The following is a 22,721-nucleotide window of genomic DNA, read 5'->3' as shown; positions in this document are numbered from 1 at the left end:
CGCCAGTTGACAGACCTCAACTAATGAATTTTAAAAAAGACAGAAGAGTCATTGTCAGTATGAATTCATGATGCTTTATATTATATTTTTATTAAATAATAATACAATTTTGAATAAATAAATAAATAAATAATATATATATTTAAAACCCCAATGCAAGGGGTCAAAGTTGTCACAGTGAGAATTTTTGCATGTTTGCAAATGTATAAAGTCAACTGGCAGCTTCTTCCTTGATCTCACATTGTCCCAGAATTGTAATACATGTCAGTTATAACGTCTGCTAATTGTTCTATATCAACAAGATTAAAAAATTAAATGAGCCGTTGCCTCACAGCAAGAAGGGGTTAGACTCCACCGTCTCACCGGGGCCTTTCTGTATGGAGTTTGCCTGTTCTCCTGTGCTTGTGTGGGTTCTCCCTGGGTACTCTGGCTTCACGCAGACATGGAGTTAGATTTGCCTGTAGGTGTAAATATGAGTGTCAATAGTTGTCTGTCTCTTTGTGTTAGCTGGTGAAACTGTCCAGGGTCTCTCCCTGTGGCTGCTGGGATAAGCTGCAGGACCCCAGAACCCTGAAGTGGAAAAATGTAAAGGTCTGTAGGTCCAGCAAATACATGTTTCGACTAATTTCTAACATTGAAAACTAGATAGATATACATGATCAAGAAAACAAAGACTCTCTTTGGTTTGATCCTTCATTGAATAGTCACTTATTCTATTATAGGTGTCTTCTTTTTGACATAAAGTAAAACGGATTATGCAATGCCTGCCAATGCATACAGTGTGTGAAATTGGTGGGCTGCAGGCATTTAAAAGGTTTAATTTTGAGGTCCGCGTTGCCTCCATTGGCCTCATCTGGTTTTATTCACCTGTTCAGTTCCAGGAAAGAAGATTTCTATATTATTTACTCACTATGCAGTCTTTCTCCTCATTTTATTTGAGCTTGTTTTGTTAAATGACTGCTCTGTATAGTTCAGTAGAAACATATAACTTGTCTTTTATAGTCCTTGACATGATTATTTTCTGAGTGCCTCTTCATTTGCTGTTTTTCCCTCAGAAGAACCACCAAGAGGCTTGTCAAGTACAAATACAAGTGCAGCAGGAGTTCCAGGCCACCAGGGCTCCTGCTGCAACAGTTTGCCTTAGAAAAGCAAAGTGTTGTTTAGACATTTATGAGGAAGTGATGACCTCCCCCTGGGGTGGAAACGGGATTTTCCTGGAAGAGACACAGAAAGTCAAACATGCTGGCCTGATATACGAGACATCTGTAGATTTCCAGTTGTGCCTCAGGCAGCCTGGGGACGTGCAGCAGTGGTCTTTGTTCCAGTGTTGTGACAGAACAGTGCAAGAATGGAGGGGGACGTTTCAAAAACAGGAAGTCGGTGAGTGTGAAGAAGCCAAATGTTCAGGATCTACCTGTAGCCTTCTGCTGCAAGGGAAATGAGACATGCAGTTCAAGGGTTATAAGCTTATCTCTTCTTCCCCACTATCTGCTACACAGACTCACCTCTGCAAAAATGAAGTATACAGGACCACTATGAGCCTTTTAACCTGCTTACAGCCTCATGCTGTTCTCAACCTGTTTGGTCCTAAGGCACCATTAGAGATTAAACCAGATCATCATGGCATGCCGTAATGATTGTAAACACATATTAACCAATCTCTATTAGTGTAGCCTTTATATTACTGAACACAGAAATTGGAGGTGTCATATACAATATTCTAATTGTCTGGTATGAACCGGATGATTTAATAATAAAAGAAAATGTGTGCATGAGTCTGGAGACCCACATGTGCCAAAATGAATTAAACAAATACATGAATCAAAAAGTAAGTAAAGAAAGTAGTGTCTTTAATTTATTAAAATTTGAAATAAATAATGATCTTTTAAATGAAATGAAGTGACATCTAATTGTGCATTCATATATTTATTTCATTCATCATTTTAATGAATCAATTACACATTTATTTAATTATTTAATGAATCTTAACTTAATCTTTTGGAGTAAAAAAGGCTTTTTCCAGACTTTTGGTTTGACGAAACAAGACTGCTGGAAATGTGGTTATAGGTAGTATTTGCTAACCACAGGCTTTATACATTACTTGAAAAAAAAAACAGTGGGATTACTGACAGTGAAGACAACAATGAGCTACAATTATAACAAGGGAGAACATGTTTTACAGGCACATAGTGAGGACCTTATGCTGTGATTTTACATATGCAACAGTGATAAAACGTGAGGTTAAGTCAAAGAAGAGTAAAAGGTAAGACTAAGATTAATAATTAATATTTACACTGTAGATCTCAGAGAATCTAAGAAACAGCTGCAAGAACGTGTCATATAGAAATATGTGTGTAAGATATTATACCTTACAGGTTTGCTATTGTATAGTTTTACAGAGGATATTTTCCTGAAGTGTTTTTATAGCATCCAGGTTAAATAAGTCAGTATCATCATTTGTTAAATTCATGTATCAATTTATTGAAAATAACAAACAGACAGATTTTGTTTTACGTATTAGCTTTTCTAAAGTTACCAAAAGGAACTTGTCATGTTACTACTTTGTCATTCTTGTTGTTTAGCGCCCTCTGCTGACCATGATACAGTATGACATGTCTGGGTCAAAACACTTCACAGGATGTAAATTTCTTTTTTTTTGTCTCAATCAGATCTAATTTCTCTTTTAATATTTTTAAATAAAACTAATTTTAATGTGACAAAACACGCACACTGCTTGTTGATGGGCTGCTGATGAAAGTAGCGGAAGCACTGGGACGCTATTTTCGGTGGTTCTCACAGATATATTCCTGTAAGTGCGTTTTTCCATTTTCTGTTGTCAGTCTGAAAGCACAGCACCAATTGAAGTCCTGTCCACACTGAGAGCATAACATGTGGTCACATCCTCCATTCTTCTGCAACATGAAACACAACATGTGAGCAGGCAAAGTCACAGACTTCAAAACAGCCGGAAACTCTCTCTGTGCGCACATGACTAAATACCTCGATTCTGCTGAAGCAGTGAGGACAGCATCTGCTGTTGTTGGCCAACCAGGTGTCATTCAGATTATTTTCCAGCGTTACCAGCATGTTGCCATATCTGCTCACCAGCAGGCGTTTCCTCTCCTTACTGCCATGTTTATAGTCATTCAAGAGAGCACTCACCCCCTCTGAGAGACACAGATAGCACAGAGCACCAAACAACATTTGCATCAACACACAAAAGGCCTTCAGTGTTAGGCTAAAGATTAATCAAACATATCTGCTACCATTAGAATCGGATCAAATAAATACTTTTTTGCAGTAGCATTCGTGACTTGTAAGTGCTGTAAAGTAATCTTACACCTCTACAGAGGCTGCTGCACTTGGATTGATGCTGTTGAGTCCTGCACTGACACGAGACACAATACTGGGACATCTCTATGTTGATTCTTGTACTTCCTGCTTTGAAATGCCGATGACTGACTTTATGATTTTCTTTGAAACAGGACAACATTCACACCACTCTTCCTGTGACTGAATATTGCCACTTTAACATTAATAACCAGTACACCAAAAAATTTATCAGTTTAAAAAACATGCTTGGATTTTTAGTACACATAAGAGATATACACATAGTCGTTGAAATAGTGCGCCTTTGTGTACCTTGTGACTGTGGCAAGTCTAGGCTTTTTAAAATGGTTTGCAATGCATCTCTTGCATGTTTTTTCTTGGTTTCACACTCTTCTAATCCATGGTAGGTCCTTTTGCACGTGACGCAGAAGGCAAAGCCACACTCAGAGCAAAGCACTGCCTTGCTGGACTTCTCCAAAATCACAGCAGAGCCACAGGATGTTCGAGGACAGTACGTCACATCTGCGAGACAAAAACATTTATTGAAAAAGAGCTAAAGATGTTCTTTCTGCCTGGTCTAATACAGAAATGTAATAAATAGATTCCAATCAGTGAAAACCTTTACGACACACTCAGTTTAACAGCAACAGAAACGGACCAGACATGCTGTCCAGAGTGTTCTGCAGCAGGAGACGGTCATAGCGGCTGAACAGCTTCTCCCCTACCAGACTCTGCACCTACAAACACAACAGAGACAAAAAAGCAGACACACAAAATGAGGCCGAGGTCAGCTGATCCAAATTTAAACACAGAGGTTTCAAAAACCACATTCTTAGGACAGATGAGAGAGGACGCTCAGAGGAGGAGGGGCCATTATAGAGGAAACATAAAGCCAATACAAAGGATGTATGGAGCACAGCTGAAATATACCAACCAGGGCAGAAGAGGGCTCTAACTGACATCACTACAATTGTAGCTCTTTTTAACAGCTTTTAAAATGTGTTGCGATATTAGATGAAAGGACCAAACACTACAGTTGTTGAAACCATTCTGCAGGTTGAAGACTGCGTGTAGCTTCTACCTGTGCAGGTGTAGGAGCACCAGCGCAGTCTGCCTGAGGACAGGTGACACCCCGGACGTTCCCCTCTGTGATCTGAACCGTACAGAACTCGCAGAGACAGGCCCGGCAGAATACGTGGCCACACGGTGACAGCTTCACGCACTCGGACCCGAGCCGGTCCATAAAACAAACCCCGCAGTCAAAGACGGTGGTGGCAAACACTTTCTGTTTCTGGGCCGCATCATAGATCAAAATGTGTGACAGCAGAGTCTGTGATGGAGTTAAAAAGAGACCAGAGAGGGTTTGCTCTTCACTCTGAGGAGAATCTGTGGGGTGGACCGGCAGAGAAGCAGCTCCAAGTTCACTTGGATCTAACGTGCCTGAGGAGGTAGAGGGAAGCAGCGATGAGAGAGAAGCATCTCCTTCATTTAAGAAATCTCCCCGGCCACTTTGATGATGCTTGGATTTCTCTGCAGATGAAGAGAGATCATCCTGGGGATCAACCTTAAACTCTGAGGCTTGGAGGATTGTCACATCTGGAGTGTGTGCAGTTTGGTTTTGGAGTGCAGGCTCTGGAGAAAGAGCTCTTTGATAATCTGAGGCTAGATCACTCTGGCTCTGGTGAGAGTTCAAATCCTTCTGGTCATGCTTGCAGGAGTCTAAAGCCGAAGCTCCCTGAGAGTCTGTGCTGCTCCCGTCAGAAGGATTCTGCTGAACTTCCGAGGATGGTACAGAGAACTCTGGCTCTGAATTGTTCTTTGGTCCTGAGGGTTCAGCATCGTGTTGGTCCTGGTTATAATGCAGGGTGCTGCGTTCATCAGGAGGAAGATCCAGCTTACTGTGGATGTTCAGGAACCTCAGAGCGTCTTCTCTGAGAAACTGCACCCAGGAAAAGAGCACCACAGCGCCCCCAGTGGCCTCATAGAGATCACCGAGATGAGCACACAGTGCAGCCAACTGTGGAGGGAGAGGGAAAATATATTGTTGTCGTCTTGTCCTGTCATGTCCTGTCAACCTCTCACACACTGGCAGGATGAACACGTGACCAACAATGATTTGACTGCTGATTACCTGTGTGCGAGTCAGCCAGCTGCAGGTGAGGCTGAAGGAGGGAGGGGAGGAGGAGGGGTAGTCCCCAGGAAGCCCAAAGTTCAAAAGCAGCGGTGGAAGGAAAGAAATATCATACTGACGCAGACTTTCACCTTAGAAAGAAAAATACGAGATCATCAGATGAAGAATAGTCTCCCACACTCCAAACTATTCTCTTTCTGTAATGTTTGTTTATTTGTTTTTTTAAAAATTGGGTGTATTCAATAGAAAATATATGATATATTCTGTCACATGAACTCAAATAGCCAAAGCTATGAATGATGCCAGATGACATTAAGCTGTTCAACGATATATCTAATCTAGATATATTTAATTCATACATTCATGTTCATACATGTTCATACATGTTTGACAACCCCGGCTCCTCTGATTTACCCTCTCTGAGAGCCACGCTGAAGCCGGCAGGAAGCTCGACACATACTCGGATTTCTCCGGCAGACTTCGACTCGTCCCGAACAAACTCGTCCGCATCAAAGATACTCTGGAGAGCGAGCAGCTCGTCTTCCTGCTCCTCCAAGTCCTCAGTCATCCCTCAACTTCCTCCTCGGTCTGGTTTTGTGAGAATCCTTCCTTCTCTGAATATGTTTTCCTGCTTCTTGCTGAGGCTGAGGTGACTCTGGGTTACACCAGCCTGTTCCTGGTCCTTGTTTGTCCGTCCCTCTGACTCATCAGCGTATGATGTAAGAAACAAAGTACAGGCAGCAACCTCAGCCTACTGTACACCTGCTGCTAATGCAAACCAGTCCAACGGGCCACTCAGAATGTGCCATTAAATGGTAAATTAGCACAAATAGTCTTTGTTATGATGTTACTGGGAATGTCTGAATGATGCATCCAAACAGGAATTTAAAAAATGATTTTTTGAGTCTATTTATTTGATGTATCAAATGCAAAATAACCGACAGAATTAGTATATCCTTCCAGACTGGTTAACATCATAATTTTCCTTTAGAGCCTTTAATGGGGAAATATTTACTATATTTATCAAAAGGAAGAGTTATTTTCTGATTAAGATCTGAAAATTTAAAATAAAAAAAAAAAACAGAGGCAGAAAGTCATACAGACACATTGGCCATGTATTTCAGAGTAGCCTATGGGGCTTGTGGGCTGTTGGAAGCGTCCGGTGGCTCCATTCTCCTCCTTTGTGACTTCATTGTTCAAGTGGGCAATGACACTGAGACCTGGGGGATGTGTTTAAGAGGTCCATAACAAACACCATGTTTGCCCAAACCTGCACTTGATATGAGGAGACCACAGGTGACAGTTCAGTCATAAGGAAGCTGAGCTGTCAACTGATCAGCACCTGCTGGTGAGTTGGATCAGGGTGGCGGTGGAGGATGCTGGATAGTTTGGCATGTAGTGTAATATACAGTGAGCCTGCACTGGGACTGGGACTGTCTGGCAGAGATCTTTAACCTTCAAACAAAACTCCAACAGCATTCAAAGTGGAATTATGCTCAGCACCATGATTGCAGAGACAGATGTACGGAGCTGCAGCAACATTGCATGTAAGGTGGTGACAGTGCTTCTGGACTGGTAGATGGGGTGGTGGTTTCCTTTTATTAAAAAAAAGAGGAGGGTCACACTATTCTGTAAATGTCTATGTTCAGACGCTGAAGAGGAGAGTCCATCCATTAGTTGGATCTCAGATTTAGGGATAACAGTGGAGTTTCTGTCCTATTCATGACACACTGGATGGTCTTGAGAGTGGGGAAAAAGAGCTGCTCCAGCTTTTGCTTTGTTTTTTTTTAACCCTCAGGATCATGATGATTTGTGATAGCAACACCTAAATAAAATCTAGTCAGGCTCTAAAGTGAGGAAGACATAACACTTAACTCGCCAGTCAGTAGACATATATTACAACTTTTTTTGTTTCAGAATTCGTCCTGTGGGTGGTGCTAAAGACAAGTTAATTATGATGAAATATTCAGGGTTTGATTTTTTGCTATAGAAAGTTGCTCCATAGCGTCACAGTTCACACATCAGGCGAATGTGTGAAAGATCCCCAGTTTGAAACCAGCAAGAGACAAATCTAATGAGATACTAGTGATGCTACTTTCACTAATTAAGGCGAGCCTTTAATACTTCGTGTGTTGTATAATAATTGTAAATAATAAATATAATATACATTTTTCTTATATAATGTATAAGTAACAAGAACTGTGCAGACTGGCTGGAAGAACATAAGCAAGAACATTTATTTTGACATAGCAGTGAACTCATTTTTTATATATTTTTTTTGTAATTATATTTAAACTTTTTCTCTTGAGCCGCAGGGACTGCACTTGACAATGACAAAGGTAATCTGATTCAACAGCACAAGTTAATAATAACACAATTTACAGTTAATAAATTTTTTATATTGTAATCTGACAGCTATAAATATGAGAAATATTATGGCACTAATGCTGCTGCCACCATTCAACCACATACAGTGAAGTGATCTAAGAGGAGTGCTTTGTTAAATTAGGTCAGGGGTCAGCAACCTTTAACACCCAAAGATCCATTTGGACCCAGTTTCCACGCAAAAGAAAACACTGGGAGCCGCAAATACTTTTTGACATCTAAAATGAAGATAACACTGAATATATTCTTTTTTTATCTTTGTGTGAACAACTAAGGTGTGCTGCTTATGAAATCCATGAAGTGCTACAGAGAAAATTAAATTATATTTATGTAATCAACACATTTTGAACTCTTAAAGAAATATAACAAAAGGAAAGACACCCAGCTGAACTAAAATGATCCATGTAGCAAACAAAAACTGTTGTCAGCCGCCACCCTTATATCGCCTTTGGGCTGTTGGAGCCTTGACCTGACTTTTAAAAAATAATTGGAAAAAAGCACTATGCTGCTGAAAAATGAAAAATAGATATTTGCAAAATTCTGCCTAAATATGTATTTTACCTGGTTAATGCGTGCGGCGGGGCGTGGTTTGTAGCGCTGCTGCAGGGGAGGCGGACGCACCTGAGCGACACCCGCAATCACGCCTCGCTGCCTTTACGTCTGCGCTATCTGTGCTGATGTGTTGTTGGTGGTGTATGTCGGGCTGTGAGCTGAAAAGCTACAGCCGGCTGTATGCGTACAGCAACCGTGTGTGAAAAGTGCTCAATAAAGAGATGCTCAAAAGCATGCTCATGGAAACATCGTCGGGTCTGCCGTGATTTGTTTACAATGGGACTTCTGCTCCTGAACCTCTGCGCACAGTCTGCAAATCGGGGCTATACGAAGTCAGTTTACGCAGGACTGTAAGCTGTCATCTGTCAGGCGTGAACGGTGTTTGTCTTTAACATAGTTCACGGTGGAGAACAGCTGCTGACATAATGTGGATCCGAAGATCCATAATTGGCCTACCTGGGGGTGAAAGTCTCGATAAATGCACGGCATTTCGCCGGTTATACCGGCTTCCGCGAGTGTGACTCTTATTTTGAGCGATGAAAAAATAACAGAATATAATTTTATTTTTATATTTCAATATCACAATAATCTTCCATTTTAGAACTACAAGTTAAAAAGAACTAACATAATTAAAATACACTTCAGCTAAATACTTCTAATTTATTTGCCCAAACCACGCAGAGCCGCAGTATAAGGACTAAAGAGCCGCAGTTTGCCGACCCCTGAATTAGGTAGTCAATACTAGTATAATGAAACAGAAATTTTAATATCCATCAGTTGTGGCTGTAGTTTTCCCTCAGACTGACTTGGCTTTGGCTCTCCAGCTTTTTCTCTGCCTTGCTCAACAGTTCTCTTTGGGATTTGAACTGGACACTCAGTGGCCTGGGGACTGCTTTGGATTTCAAGATGGCAGACAAAGTCCTGGGACTTCTTTGGGTTTTTGATACATCACTTTTCTGGGCACTGTCAACAGATGCTGGAAAGAGAGAAATACAGTATTTACATCCTCTATTCATCCAAAACTAAATCAGCATTTCACAAATTCTCTGTATCATCAATTGTTCTCTTGTGACAAACTGTCATCAAATATTTTAAGGCTGCTGAAGTTTGGCTCTAACTGTTGGGAGGAGAGGCTCTGACTCCCACCTGACACCTGGACGCACTCTTTCTTGTGTCTTTCTTCCCAGGAGTTGAGCTTGCAGGTCCTGGAGCAGTAGAAGACCTTGTTGCAGTGTCTGCCCGGGGTCAGATTCACGGACACGGAGCGACCGCACTGAAAGCAGAACTTTAACACTGGTTTCCTGAGAACAGGTTTACACGAAAAGAGTCACAAATAAGTTACTACAAACTGACGTTAGTTGAAGTAAAAGTTTAAATGACAGACAACAGGAAATATACTATAGAGGAATGTGAGTGTATGTGTACCTGTGGTCTACTTTTTCCCCTGGTAGGCTTTTATTGCTGGCAAGGGCCTTCTTGGAGAAAACGCCTCCTGCTAATCATGCAGTACACACACACGTACGCACACATGCACGGACACACACTCTATGATTTAGAGCCATATTCAATAATAACAGGACAAGTGCATTACACCAAGTATCCAGTGGAAGCTATTCTCTCTATATTACCGGTTTCCCTCTCAGCAGCAACCTGCCTCATCAAGTCTTCCATCTTGCTCAGCAGCTTTTGCCGTGCTTCGAATATTTTTCTCTCCCGAATGCTCAGAGCGTGGAAAGGAGTATAAGCAATATGTGAGTCCTAAATAGGAGCATAAAGGCAGACAGAAGTATAAAAAAACCAAAACTCTAAAAAGCCTTCTCACTCAGCCCCTGTGTACACCAGCATGGCCCTCCATGATTAACGTAAAATACTGGATGAACCAGTAAGGTGCAGCACTACCAGTACCTGCAGCTGATAGTCACTGGACATTTTTCAGCAGTTCAGACTAAATGCATTCAGTGTAGTATGGCTGGAGTGTTACCTGTCTGAAGGAGTAGCGTCCATAATCGACTGCAGTTCCCACAATGCCACACACTGTAATTGGCATCAAGATATCAGCTCCAGCCTTAGTTAACGTGTCCAACTAAGCCAAACAAAAGCCACACTGAGGTTTGGAAAACTTATTTTCTCTGAAAGCTGTTATAAGGAAACAGCCGGGCGTACGAGATGAACAACAGTGACTCATTTGAAGTCATTAAGAACACATTTATCTTTGATCGCTGCACAAAAAAGTACAAATGTTAAGAAATTAATTTTTAAAAAAGTTCCATCGTCATTATGTGTTTGTGTGGGTACCAGCTTAATTCTGTGGCCAACAAGGTGGTAGTTGATGTTAGTGAGGGCACAAAGCGCGCTGCCCACCCTCCAGCCCAGGGGTAGGTTGGGATCTGCACCTCCATTCAACAGCTCGTCTACCGCCTAAACGAGGAACAACGAATAGTGTGGGACAAAGAGAGGTTTGGCTCTCATGTGCATGTGTGAATGTGCATGCACAGCGAGGTCGTACCACGTCATTGCCACTTGCTATAGCCAAGGAGAGAGGTGAGTGGCCACTCCAGAGAAGGTCTGTACTGGCTCTGTGGGAGAGCAAGATGGCAACCACTTCACTGGCATTCTGGGAAGGAAGATAAAGTTGTTGTTTTTTACCTTAAATATTCATCAGTTCTCTGTATTTTGATTTGATGTAGCAGTAATCATTAAATAGTGGTGCTGTGTTTAGCTGTGACTGTATGCATGCTGACCCTGTAGTCACTTTCTCTCTGGCAGGCAAAATGTAGAGCGGTGCGGCCTCCTTCTTTGAGATGTGGGCTGGTATTTAGTGTTTCTGTGGCCTTTGTGGAAATCTATAACATATATAGGTACAAAAAAAGAAAAGAAATCTGGTTAACTAACACAAACACATTTAGCTCTAAAACCCAGGACTCTAAAACCCACACACCCTGTCTGGTTCGTAGATCTCGTCCTGGTCGCACGCCCGTACGTCTGGGTCGGTGATGGCGTGCAGCAGCAGCTGCGTGATTCTGGGACCTGCTGGACCCGGCAGTGCTGCAGCTACATGCAGTGGATACAGGCCTTTCCTCTATACAAAGGAGCAGATTTTCAGGTAAGTTTAATGCAGGTGCCTTTTTTTCCCCCTTTTGTTCCTGTACATAAAATTTGTTTAAAATGTGAGCTCCTGCCTCTGGTGGAAGAGGGATGTCAGTGCGAGCTCCGCACAGCAGCAGTTTCCTCACATTCTCGGTGTCAGCTGCCATAATGGCTAAAAAGAGCACGGGCATGGGGACCCTGGCCGCGTTGGGATCAGCGCCACGGTCCAACAACAGTTTCATGGTGCCCAAACGAATGCGGTGCCTGCTCAGAAAGAACACACACAGGTTACTTACACTGATCAAACATAACATTATGACCACCAGCCTAATATTGTGCTTGTCCCCCTTTTGTGGGCAAAACAGCCCTGACACATCGAGGCATGGACTCCACTAGACCCCTGAAGGTGTGCTATCAGTACCAAGATGTTGGCAACAGATCCTTTACCTCCTCTATGTTGCTAGGTGAGGTTCCTATGGATCTGACTTGTTTGTATAGCACATCCCAAAGATGCTCGGCTGAATTGCGATCTGACCTCCAACTTGTTGTTGTGCTCCTAAAACCTTTCCTGGACAATTTTTGCTTTGTGGCAGGGTGTAGTGTAATTTTGGTGACCCATGACCCTGTTACTGGTTCACCATGGTTCCTTCCTTAGCCCACTTTTGATAGATACTGACCACTGCAGACCAGGAACACCCCACAAGAGCCAGTTTTGGAGATGCTCTGACCCCATCCTCTAGCCAATAAACGTTTGTCAAACTGGCTCACTTCTCCTTACGCTTCCATTTTTCTGCTTCTAACATATTAACTTTGAGGACAAAATGCTCACTTTCTTCCTAAAATATCCCACCCACTAACAGGTGCCATAATAAAGAGATAATCAGTGTTATTCAGTGCACCTTTCAGTAATCATAATGTTATGCCTGATGGATGTATATGCATGGTGAAACAGAACATCGGAGTGATCACTAGAGCCAGCAGCAAATTAAATACAAAATAAAAAGTAAAATGGGACAGAAAGAAAAAGGACTGACTCTATTTTCATAGCAGCCATTTTGCGTACTGTCTCCTGCGTGCTGCAGTGCATGGAAACCCCTGTGCGACTCAGAGCTTCGGCAGCGAGCTGGATCATTTTGTCTGTGACTTGAATCTCGTAGCTTCTGAGAGAACAAGTGGAGTCAAAGCTCTGCTTCGAGGTCAGCTCTTTGCCTTGCTGCAGAGACAAACACAATAACAGTTGTGAGTGAACTAAACCAACTCATCAAACCAATCACAGAGAAGCATCACTCCACATTACTCATGAACTCTTGCTTGCTACCTTAGCTTGAGCTCCCTTCCACTGCACGGTGCCCAGTTTAATGTGACCATCCAGCACTTGAATGGAGCGTTCTACAAAAGACACGTCCTCTTTTCCACTCTCATTGCTACCCTCTGTATCCTCCACATCTTCCTCATCCTCCACGCAACTCTCCTCCTCCAGGTGATCTTTGCTTAACTCGTTGGTCTCAGCAGACTCACCCCGTTCGTCTTTCTTTTCCCTCCTTTTAAATTCTCTTTCTGTACCTTCAACCTCACTTACTCCTCGTTCCCCTCTCTGATCACATCTGCTCTCTGTCTTTCTTTGCTTCCCTTTGCTCCTCATGCTTTCTGTCTCCTCACAGTGTCTGTCCTCTCCTTCCTCTGTCCTCTGCTCCCCCTGTGTGTGTTCAGCGTGTGCGACACAATCAGGTTCATTCAGCCCGACCCTGCGCTCAGAGAGGAGTTCGCTGTCACTGGATGCTTCACGGTTGTGAAGTGAAATGTGTTCAGTTGGTTCTTCTATTGATCTGAAAACACAAGAAATAAATACAGCAGTATTTTATCAATAAATTTATAATCAGTTACGTTGTTTGGCTTCATTTAGCAATGTCTGTCAATATAAATCGTTAATAGTGAACAATGTGTGAGTGAAGGGACATTAGCTACAATCCTACTGGTCAGAGAGGTTGTTAATTAACAATGTGTCCATATTGGGGTCGACTTGGCTGATCTGGGAAAATAAATGACAAGAAAAAGGGAGAATATCTGTGAGAAAACCATAGGTATCTGAGACGAGTTGAACTTTTGATAAAACCCAAAGTCACAGCGCCTCATGCTGGATCTTACTTGGTTTCTTGCAGGTGGTTCAGCTCCAGTGATGTGCAGAGATTGAAACGGATAGTAGAGGACATGACACACAGCCAGGGCAGACATGCCTTCACAGTTTAGCTTGTCAATATCAACACCCATATCCAACAACAGGTGGATCACATCATTATGGCAGTTTACCTGACAGAAACAGAACATGAGACATGAGACTACTTCAGATTTTAACCATGGGCGAAATGTTAAAACCTTTTATTTTAAAAATTAGTAATGTGTTACGGTGGCAGCGATCAGAGCTGTGTGTCCGTGCGAATCTGCTACATCAGGGTAGACCAAACCAGTCCTGAGGATCTGTGACACAGCGATCAGGTCTCCTTTGGAGGAGTGCTGGATCAGCAATTCTGAACTGACTTCCAAAGGCCCTTTAGGACCAAAACTGTCCCTGTTCATAGAGAGAACGGCTGCCGTGTCCCAGCCCACATTTTCAGCCTGCAACCTGAGAGACAAACACATAAAGTTGCACAAATGTTGCTGACTCGCAGACATAATTGTCCGTGTTTGGACCCAGTCTAACCTGTGGTTGTGTATGTGAGCTTGCAGGCGGGCCTGTAATGGCATTGTGGACAGTGGGTCTCTTTCATAGCCTTGGTAAGGATGAGCGTCCGGCTCCCACAGCTCGCCATAAAAATGTCGATCCAGCTCTGTTCTTCGACCAGGAGGGAGTGGCAAGTGGTCCCCATCTGTTGAGTAACTCTCCATGCCGGGTGGATAGATGAAAATCTCATCTAACAGCAAATCTCTGTCTTCATCCACCTGAAGGTGATGAGGCGTTAACTGATCTGCGTCATATTAACTCAGAGAGCTCATCCAGTTATTCATTAAAAGCTGTCACTTACCTCGGAGTGTGTCCTTTTTTGTTGCTGTAGACCACCAGAGATAGACTGAGGTGTGAGAAAGATACATTTATGGTAAGTTTAGATGTACGCAGTAAAATATTAATCATCAGATTTTCTGCTGTAAACACCATCTGTGTTATAGCTGTGAAAGTGCATGACACAGCATTAAGCACTGCTTTTATTTCTAGGCTCTTATTTCTTATTCATTATTATTACTGTAGGTGACACAGCATGTACCTGAGTCAGGGATTTTTCAGTGACTGATGGATCCATGTAGGCAGAATATTCAGGACAATTCTTCAGGCTAAATCCCTCTTCCAAAGGGGTACAGAGCCTTAGCAGGTGGTCCTTGAGCCACAGACCTACATCCTCTCGCCCATCTGGATATTTGAGCACACCTGGACCAAACCTCTGATCCATGTGGTACAAGCCCTGAGAGGAGGGGAGAGGTGTGTTGTTTCATGACGTATCTATAATCTAAATAACAGTTCAGCTTACCTGAAAGACGGCTCCATCGGAGAACACTTGCTGACCATATCCCTCCCTTCTGTTGAGGTAGAACTTGCCAATGAACTTTTGGCCCGTGGGCCAGCAATACAGTCCATCTCCATGCTTGTAGTCTTTGTAGAAAGAGCCCTCATAGTACTACACCAAAGAAAACAACCCACGCGTGTATTTGTATCTTAAACCTGACGGCAATACAAATGTAATTACATTTAGCTTGGCTTTAAGGTGTTCACACCCTAAAAGCTAAGGGGTAGTAAATGCTCATGTGAAATTGTTTAATATGTCACACACTACCTCTCCATTTGTCCAGCTGTACCTTCCTTTGCCGTGTTTGAGGCCGTTTACAAACTCTCCCTCATACTTGGAGCCGTCGGGCCACTCCTGAACACCGATTCCTTCTGATATCTCCCTGCCGACCCGAGCACCTCCGCGGTGGTTGCTTTGTCTAACTGACCCCGGTGTCGTAACCGGCTCCGCGCCTCCTCGCCCCGCAGCCGGTGCCACACCTGTGAAGGTCGTCGACAGCATTTTCAGGTCTCACAAGTCAGATTTGTGTTTTAACTTTCCAGTAAGCAGCTGGTTGTCATGACAACAGCAGAGCCCGCGCAGGTGGAGGAGTGGGTGTCTCAATCTCACGCATGCGCAAGAAAGAAGGGAAAAAAACATTTGCTCTGCTTAGTTGTACTTATGTAAAAATAAAGCAAATAAATAAGTAAATAAATAAATTCTTATTTATTCTTATAAATATTCTTATAAATACACTTTTAACAATTTTGGTTACAATGTGGACAATGTTGTTATTGTTGTTTACCAGGGGCGGAGAAATTTTCTTGGAAATCAAACGGGGTGGCAAAACAGAAAGTGATGTAATGCAATTATATTTTTTATTTTATTGTGGATTTCTTGTAAAATTTCTATTTTATGAACATCTAAGCAGTTAGACGAAGGAAACACTTAAAAATTAACTTCCCACAGTCGAGCTTTTTGATTGAAAAGGAAGGTGAAAGCTCAGAGGACATTCCAGGTTTTCAGAAACCTGAGCTGGCGCAAAATGACAACACATTAAGTTTATTATGGATAATAGGTATTGTTTGAACTAAGGCTGTGACGTTTGAAGGGAAACAGGATGCCATAGATGTGCTGATGTTTGGGATACTTTCAGAGATGAGTTGTGATTTGTGTGCTTTGACATTTTCAAAAGTCTGATGCATATTTAGTATTTTATGCAGTCACCAGTCTTGCTACTTGTGAGTAGAGTTGTTCTGTTTTCATGCTAAAAACTATTTCAGCCAACCACTGTGCAGTACAGTGAGGCGTGCTCAGACCTCTACATTGGAGAAACACCTTGACAGGACAAGACTCAGCTTTACATCTGCATCTAAAGCAGGGGTGGGCAACTCCAGGCCTCAAGGGCCGGTGTCCTGCAGGGTTTAGATATCACCCTGGGTCAGCACACCTGAATCACATGATTAGTTTGTTACCAAGCCTCTGGAGAACCTTAAGACATGTTGAGGAGGTCATTTAACCATTTAAATCAGCTATGTTGGATCAAGGAGACATCTAAAACCTGCAGAACACCGGCCCTTGAGGCCTGGAGTTGCCCATCCCTGATCTAAAGGATAAAGGTCACTCTTTCAAGGATGCCACGGTTCAGATTTTGGAACAAGAAGGCAGATGGTTTGATAGAGACGTAAAAGAGGCCATCACTGAACAGAGACAGTGGCATACGATACCAACTGTACCAGATCCTATTGCGTCCTTGTGATGCCACGTACATAGACATACTGGATAATGCTCTAAGACTCAAAATAATATGCGAAAACCTGGTTACATAACTGTTTTCTGTGTTCTTGTTTAAATAGTCTTTCAACCCCAATCACCTACAGCTGAATCATATCTCCTTAAAGTAAATTGAGCTATAAGGTACAGAGCCTAGTGATATAAATATTGGTGGCGCTGTTGAAGCAGTCATTGTTAGAAAGAAAAGTTATACATGTTAAGTGTGATTGAGAGCAGCTCTACCCTGTCACCATGCTCATGTGTTGCCTGACCCTTTACCTGTAACTGACACTTTAGTGCCAGCCTGTGCCATGTAAATTAACACTGAATGATTATGACATTTAAAAGAATTTCTGCTCTCTTGGTTCATTTTTTCTTTGATATGTGACTGGGAATTGTAATCTTTCTTTCTTTTTCACTAGACCAGTAATATTTTCCCTGAAAACTAGGAATTCATTGAACAGAATGTAACACTTTCATATAATTTAAAACCTGATTTCTCTGAACACTAAATACAAAGGTACTTGCATTTAACAGCTGTAAGGCTTCACAACTTGTCTTTAAAAAAAAAAAAGTTTCAGATGTGTCAGTGCTGAGTGAGGCAGCGGTCTCTGCCCCACCCCCTTTGTCACTTCACTTCCTTTGCACCCTTCATTTAGGTGTTAAGTGTTCAACAGTTTCACAATTAGACATCCAGGCACAGCTGCTGCACTTCTGATCCAGTGGCATGGCTATTCTCGTTTGTCTTCTAACTACGATGCTAAAAGCTCACCGAGGTGGATGGTGTCTTTTCTTCCTGGCTGCTGTCATTCCAGGTAAGTCTGATAGCATTCAAATGGAGTTCAACCATCCACAGACAGCTGACCTTAAACTCACTTGACAGGATTGTCTTTTTTTTTTTTTTACATGTCAAAAGCAAAGCTCAAAGTTCTTCCATTTTCAATTGTTTTACTCTCACTCTTTTTGATACTGCTGTTTCCATTTCTGTTTAAATGGTAATATTTCCTTGCAAGAGTGTAGTGTGGTAAATGTCATGTATGAGACTGCACTGGTTTCCTCTCCCACACAGTGGTCTTTAGCTGTCCCAAAGATGTCGCGCTTGTCACTCTGTGGTTTCAGCAAAAAAGAGTGGTATGACCTGAGCCGAAGTACTTCTCATGCTGCATGCACTATTATCTGTGTCATTAAATTAAGCACCTTTTGAGGTGCTGTTTTTGTTGACTCATTTAAAATTACTTGACTTTTTTAGTGTTGACCACACTCATTAAGACAGCCTTTTTTCCCCACTTGCCTGCGTAACCCAAACATAACATTTCAGAAATTAATGAAGACCAAAAATGCTAAATAATAACATTAAGAATGTTTGGGAGCCAAAGCAACTTGGCTATAAAATGACAAACCACAGAGCTGCTGAGCCCTAAGGCATGCAGCGTGTAAAAGGCTCTGCTGACTCAAGAACTGCAGAGCTCCAAACCTCCCCTGGCTGTAACATTAAAAAACCCATCAGCACAAAAGTTGTACACTGGGAGCTTCATGGTACTGGGCTACTTTTGTCCATATAGTGTACTTATTATCATCTGCTCCTCTTGCGTCCTGAAGGCTGATTACATTGCACCACTTAACCACTTCAAAGGGACCCCCTCATCATTGCTGTGCACACAGCTGTACTTTTCTGTTAAGCCTAACAACCTCTACAGCCGCTCCATGAATGCTTTTTGTTGCTATCACTAATCAGAAGTCTTGCCAAAATTATCTACTGAGAACCTCTTTACTATTTTTGATCAGCATATGAATTTTGAATCTCACATCTCTTAACTTCACTCTCTTGTTCACTCTTTCACCTATAGAATCATTGCAAAAATCAAACCTTTAGTGTCACATGATAATATGGAACTTCTTGTACACTTTTCATTTCCTCTCATCTGGATTATTATGACTTGCGCTTCAAATCCATTCCAGTGAAATTCCAAATTCTTTAAAATTATTTCTTAAGTTTATGTAAAGACCTACATGGACAGGCTCCTGCATCTGTCACAGACCTTGTCGGCCTCTCCGATCATTTATTTTAAATACACGGGTGGCCAAGCTATTGCAGTTGTAGCTACTAAACTTTGGAACAGCCGTTGTTGGCTAATCAGTTTTAAATGGCAGCTGAAAAGTTATTTTCATAGGTTAGCTTTTCCTTATTATTTGTTCACACCTTTGTATAGAAGTATATGTGCACAGTACAAATGAATGGATGACTGTATGTTTGAAAGCATGTTTGCGTATATAGTGTATGTTGACTTCTCTAATGTAAGTTTTATCCGAACAGTAAAGCACTTTGCAACTCTGTTTTTAAAATGTGCCACACTGTTCCACTTATTATCATGACTAACAGTATTCCAACTTATGCTCCTATACTGGTTCAGACAGCTCCAAATAACTGGAGTGCTCAGTTGTTTCTGGTTCTCTGGGCTAATAAAGAAGTAGCTGTGTTGGACTGGAGTTAATGAGTGAAGGGCATTCAAGGTAGTGGACCTACTGCACTACCACCTTAATTCATTTGGCCATAGTTTCTCTGTACTTACTGAAAGAAAGAGGGTTCTGTTTTGTATTTTGTGAAGACTTCCACTGTTTTTTTTTTTTTTTTTTTTTTTTTTTTTTTTCATTTCCAAATGATAAACAACTTTATGCAAGGGATAAGGGGGAAAAAACAAAAAACAGGGTATGACCAGACAATGAAAATGACAGGTGTGATCTTCTACCAGGTGTCCACTTTCAGAGCAATAACGTCTCCATCCAGCCTGCTTTGGACTCTGAGCTTCACTCCAAGGGTCAGATCTACCGGCCGGTCCTGCAGCCATCTGAGGCCACTCCTCAAATAGGTACACCTGATTTATTCCATGTATATGTATGGTCCAAATCCCCTGTTCATTTACAGCAGGCGAAGAGATGCTGGTGTAGTGGCACAAGAGGTAGAGGGACTTAAGGAAGATGCAGTAACCTTTAAAACTGACACAAATGATCGTCTGTCATGCTGATTAATTTCATATTTTGAAGGCTAAGAATTGGAAGCAATATTGAGTCATAGTTCACTGTGCATACTGGAATAATCTGGGGAAAAAAGGAACCACTAAAGTTTATAGCTGATATTAATCATCATTATATTATAAGATCTAAATATAGGTTAAACTGTATTTTCTTAATTATTTAAACTATAATAATTCCATCTGTTATGCTTCCTGCTACATGATCATGCAAAACAGATGGCATACAGTACATGTTCATTTGTTGACTACTATTAAGAGAAGAATGCAGATGTGGTGGCTTTAAAGGTGACTAACTGAAATATTTGAAAGTGACATGCTTTATAATTTTGCATGCTGCAGGAAAGTATGTGAGAAAAGACCCTCAAGGGAAACCCTGCATCAGAATTTCCATGGGAGCAGAGTTCTTGGTCACTGAAAACAAGGTCAGCGGGTGCGACTGGCTCAGCACTCTGTGTGCGTGCGTGTGTGTGTTACTGGTCAATGGTATGCTTCTTTTTTTCTTTTTCTTTTTTTTTAAAGTGTGTATTAGTATGAATTGTATTTTGTTGGTTTTCAGCAGTTTTTGCAAAAAGTGTGTGTTTGTATCAGCATGTCTTTGTGAGGTGTCATAATCTGGTTTCTCACTGCAAAAACTTCCAACTGCCGTCAGCTTATTTATTTTTTTCAGTTACAGTTTGACTCTTATGTGAAACGATCCATCAGTTTGAAAGTCGTTTCCACCTGACCTCAGTGTAATCATTTTTTTTCTTTCTATACTATAAAAAATATAGATTAAAATTGAAACACTGGGCGTGATTGGGCTACAATATTTAACAGACATCATCATCTGATTCGAAGTCATTTGTGAGGCGCTCCTATTTTTCACTGACTGATCCAGATGTGACCCAGCACAGAAGGAAGGATTTGCTTGTCTTTGGTTCAATGTAACGCAGAAATCAAACAGGAAAGTGAGAGGAGATGGTGACTTGTAATGCTGATCCTGAGCCTTTATTTTTCTCCTTTTGAAATCAGAAAACCTGGTATTTTGACCTGGACCCATCCAGAGTTGAGGTCAGTGGTTACTGTGGCAAAGAAGAGGCTGTTCTCTCTCTCACACTGCCAGACAATGGTGCCAGCCTGCAGTTCAAATTCAAAAAGGTACAACACTCGTTCACTGCTGGGTGAACTCTCCATGTCATCCTCATGCCTGCTGTGGATACCTTTCTTCACATCACAGTCAGTTTTACTCAGTTTAGGTCTGCCTCATCCACGTTCACATCGAGGCTGTAATGTTTTGTTGTTTATGAATCGGCTCAAATGTTGTGTTTGTCCCCAGGAGAAGAATGTTTTCTACGTCATCGAGATGAATGCTCATTTGTCTCCCATGCCTGTCTGCAAAGACTGTTCCAGTAAGAGCCAAAGGAAAAGATGCAGCAAACAGCTGGTGTCTGATTCAGATGCCCTGCATACACTGAAAATGTAACTACTCTTGTGCTTCATCCTCTTCCCAACAGACAAGACTTACAAAGGTGTGTTGGCCCATGAAAAGCTGTTCAAAACTGCTAACGGTCGAAGCTTCACGTGCAAGTCTGAGAATCTGCTTTTGATGTCGTCTGAGCTGAAGATCAAGCTGGTTCCTGTGAAGATGCAGGCCTTCGACCTGTCCCATGGACAGTACGGAAAAGGTGACTAGCTTTCACAGCAACAAATGAATGGAAACTAAATATCTTCAGCCCAAAGTTTGCTTTTAGAGTTTGCTTCCTCAAATGTAAATAAATGGCACTTCTCAAACAGAGTAGCCAAAACAGACAGACAATCTCAGGTCAGAGTCCAACGTAAGACGCTTCTTACTGTTAAGCTCTTTCTCTTCAGCGCAGTTTCATTCTAAGACTATTTAACCCATGTTGGCTGACAATCTCTCAGACAAGAAGTTGAGGCAGAAAAAATGTACAAATTGGACAAAGTCTTACAACCTTCAGCCTTTTTTGTGGTCAGTATAGGTTCCCATGTTTGAGAATGAGAGCTCTGTTATGATCTGACTGTGTGTAAAGACATCCCATTAGATGTTAAAAGTTTAATATTAGGCATTAATTTTTTTTATTGGAAAGAAGAATTTAAAAAAAAAAAAAAAGGTCTCCATATTTTACTTAAATTCCAGACATAAATGCTGCTCTGTTTCTCTCCATGGTTCAGAGGTGGAGTGCTGGGCTGACTATAACAAGAGGATCATTCCCATCGTCATTGGGGCAGCCGTCGTGTGTCTCATTCTTATCATTGTGATGAGCTTCCTTGTGGTCAGAGATCGCCGCAGAGATGGATACGAACGGATTTGAATGGCTGAGAGTTTACTGTGAAACTGGACTGGGGGTGGTGGTGGGGGGTGCTATTGACTTGTTCATACACTTGTTCTTTCACTTGTTCTTTTCCTAAACCTTCATTTGGCTTGTCACATTCTTCTGTTAACAGCAAAGACAGTTTGTCTGGTATTTACACTTTTAATAAATAAAACATTTTTTTTTTTAAAAATGTTGTCTTTTTTTGTTTTTATACTTTTGTTTTTTTTTGTTGCTTTCATTAATGTCTTGTGTAATTTTAATTGCTGTATTTTTTTTTTTTTTTTTTCCACTGCGTGTTCAAGAGTTTTCTGATAAATTTAAGATAAGGAATATTTTTAATCGCACTAGAAAGCTATAAATGTCATTAAAAATATATAAATGGGTGTGAGAGTGCAGACTAAACATTAAATAGTCTCTATTCATCATGCTTTGTAACCTTAAGAAAGGGGGAAACTAATACTCATTGCATTATATTGTACTGCAAAAATTTAAAATACTTGAAAAAATAATTAAGGGATAAATGACTAAATAAAAAATACATTCAACGTTTTGAATGCAGTGAAATTTGTACTTTGAGTCCCTG

At 41.5% G+C, this 22,721-nt stretch overlaps 3 protein-coding genes across 7 annotated transcripts; 1 reads left to right on the top strand and 2 right to left on the bottom strand.

The window, feature by feature from the left end:
• Positions 1-2,460: 2,460 nt before the first annotated feature.
• Positions 2,461-6,126, bottom strand: LOC120433780 (E3 ubiquitin-protein ligase RNF14-like). Of its 3 annotated transcripts, none has more exons than XM_039600658.1 (7): positions 5,876-6,126; positions 5,462-5,592; positions 4,412-5,347; positions 3,989-4,067; positions 3,643-3,852; positions 3,001-3,167; positions 2,461-2,912 (listed from the first exon to the last, which is right to left on the bottom strand). In XM_039600658.1, the coding sequence occupies exons 1-7, from the start codon at positions 6,027-6,029 to the stop codon at positions 2,778-2,780; spliced, it is 1,812 nt and encodes a 603-aa protein (XP_039456592.1). In that variant the 5' UTR covers positions 6,030-6,126; the 3' UTR covers positions 2,461-2,777. The 3 variants fall into 3 exon arrangements, 2 of the variants coding, with proteins under 2 accessions (XP_039456592.1, XP_039456593.1); XM_039600659.1 differs by having other exon boundaries at positions 5,845-6,113; XR_005608748.1 differs by lacking the exon at positions 2,461-2,912 and having other exon boundaries at positions 3,073-3,167; positions 3,292-3,852.
• A 3,017-nt stretch (positions 6,127-9,143) lies between these two features.
• Positions 9,144-15,619, bottom strand: ankmy1 (ankyrin repeat and MYND domain containing 1). Of its 3 annotated transcripts, none has more exons than XM_031733793.2 (20): positions 15,307-15,619; positions 15,004-15,150; positions 14,743-14,937; positions 14,506-14,550; positions 14,184-14,422; positions 13,889-14,105; positions 13,631-13,792; positions 13,459-13,514; positions 12,804-13,311; positions 12,520-12,698; positions 11,578-11,749; positions 11,337-11,477; positions 11,140-11,241; positions 10,905-11,012; positions 10,694-10,816; positions 10,380-10,481; positions 10,027-10,156; positions 9,824-9,893; positions 9,545-9,699; positions 9,144-9,374 (listed from the first exon to the last, which is right to left on the bottom strand). In XM_031733793.2, exons 1-20 carry the CDS (start codon positions 15,538-15,540, stop codon positions 9,172-9,174), a joined length of 3,288 nt encoding a protein of 1,095 aa, XP_031589653.2. In that variant the 5' UTR covers positions 15,541-15,619; the 3' UTR covers positions 9,144-9,171. The 3 variants fall into 3 exon arrangements, with proteins under 3 accessions (XP_031589653.2, XP_031589652.2, XP_039456945.1); XM_031733792.2 differs by having other exon boundaries at positions 9,824-9,890; XM_039601011.1 differs by lacking the exon at positions 10,380-10,481.
• A 1,818-nt stretch (positions 15,620-17,437) lies between these two features.
• Positions 17,438-22,704, top strand: LOC116315473 (lysosome-associated membrane glycoprotein 3). The gene is made up of 7 exons (XM_031733795.2): positions 17,438-17,606; positions 19,542-19,658; positions 20,163-20,245; positions 20,835-20,960; positions 21,139-21,211; positions 21,317-21,487; positions 21,996-22,704. The coding sequence occupies exons 1-7, from the start codon at positions 17,519-17,521 to the stop codon at positions 22,133-22,135; spliced, it is 798 nt and encodes a 265-aa protein (XP_031589655.1). The 5' UTR covers positions 17,438-17,518; the 3' UTR covers positions 22,136-22,704.
• The last annotated feature ends 17 nt before the right edge of the window (positions 22,705-22,721 follow it).

The sequence above is a fragment of the Oreochromis aureus genome, linkage group 17 (genome assembly GCF_013358895.1).
Source record: "Oreochromis aureus strain Israel breed Guangdong linkage group 17, ZZ_aureus, whole genome shotgun sequence".
Taxonomy (NCBI): domain Eukaryota; kingdom Metazoa; phylum Chordata; class Actinopteri; order Cichliformes; family Cichlidae; genus Oreochromis; species Oreochromis aureus.
The sequence above is the reverse complement of the archived record's forward strand: the minus strand, read 5'-3'. Positions and strand labels throughout refer to the sequence as shown.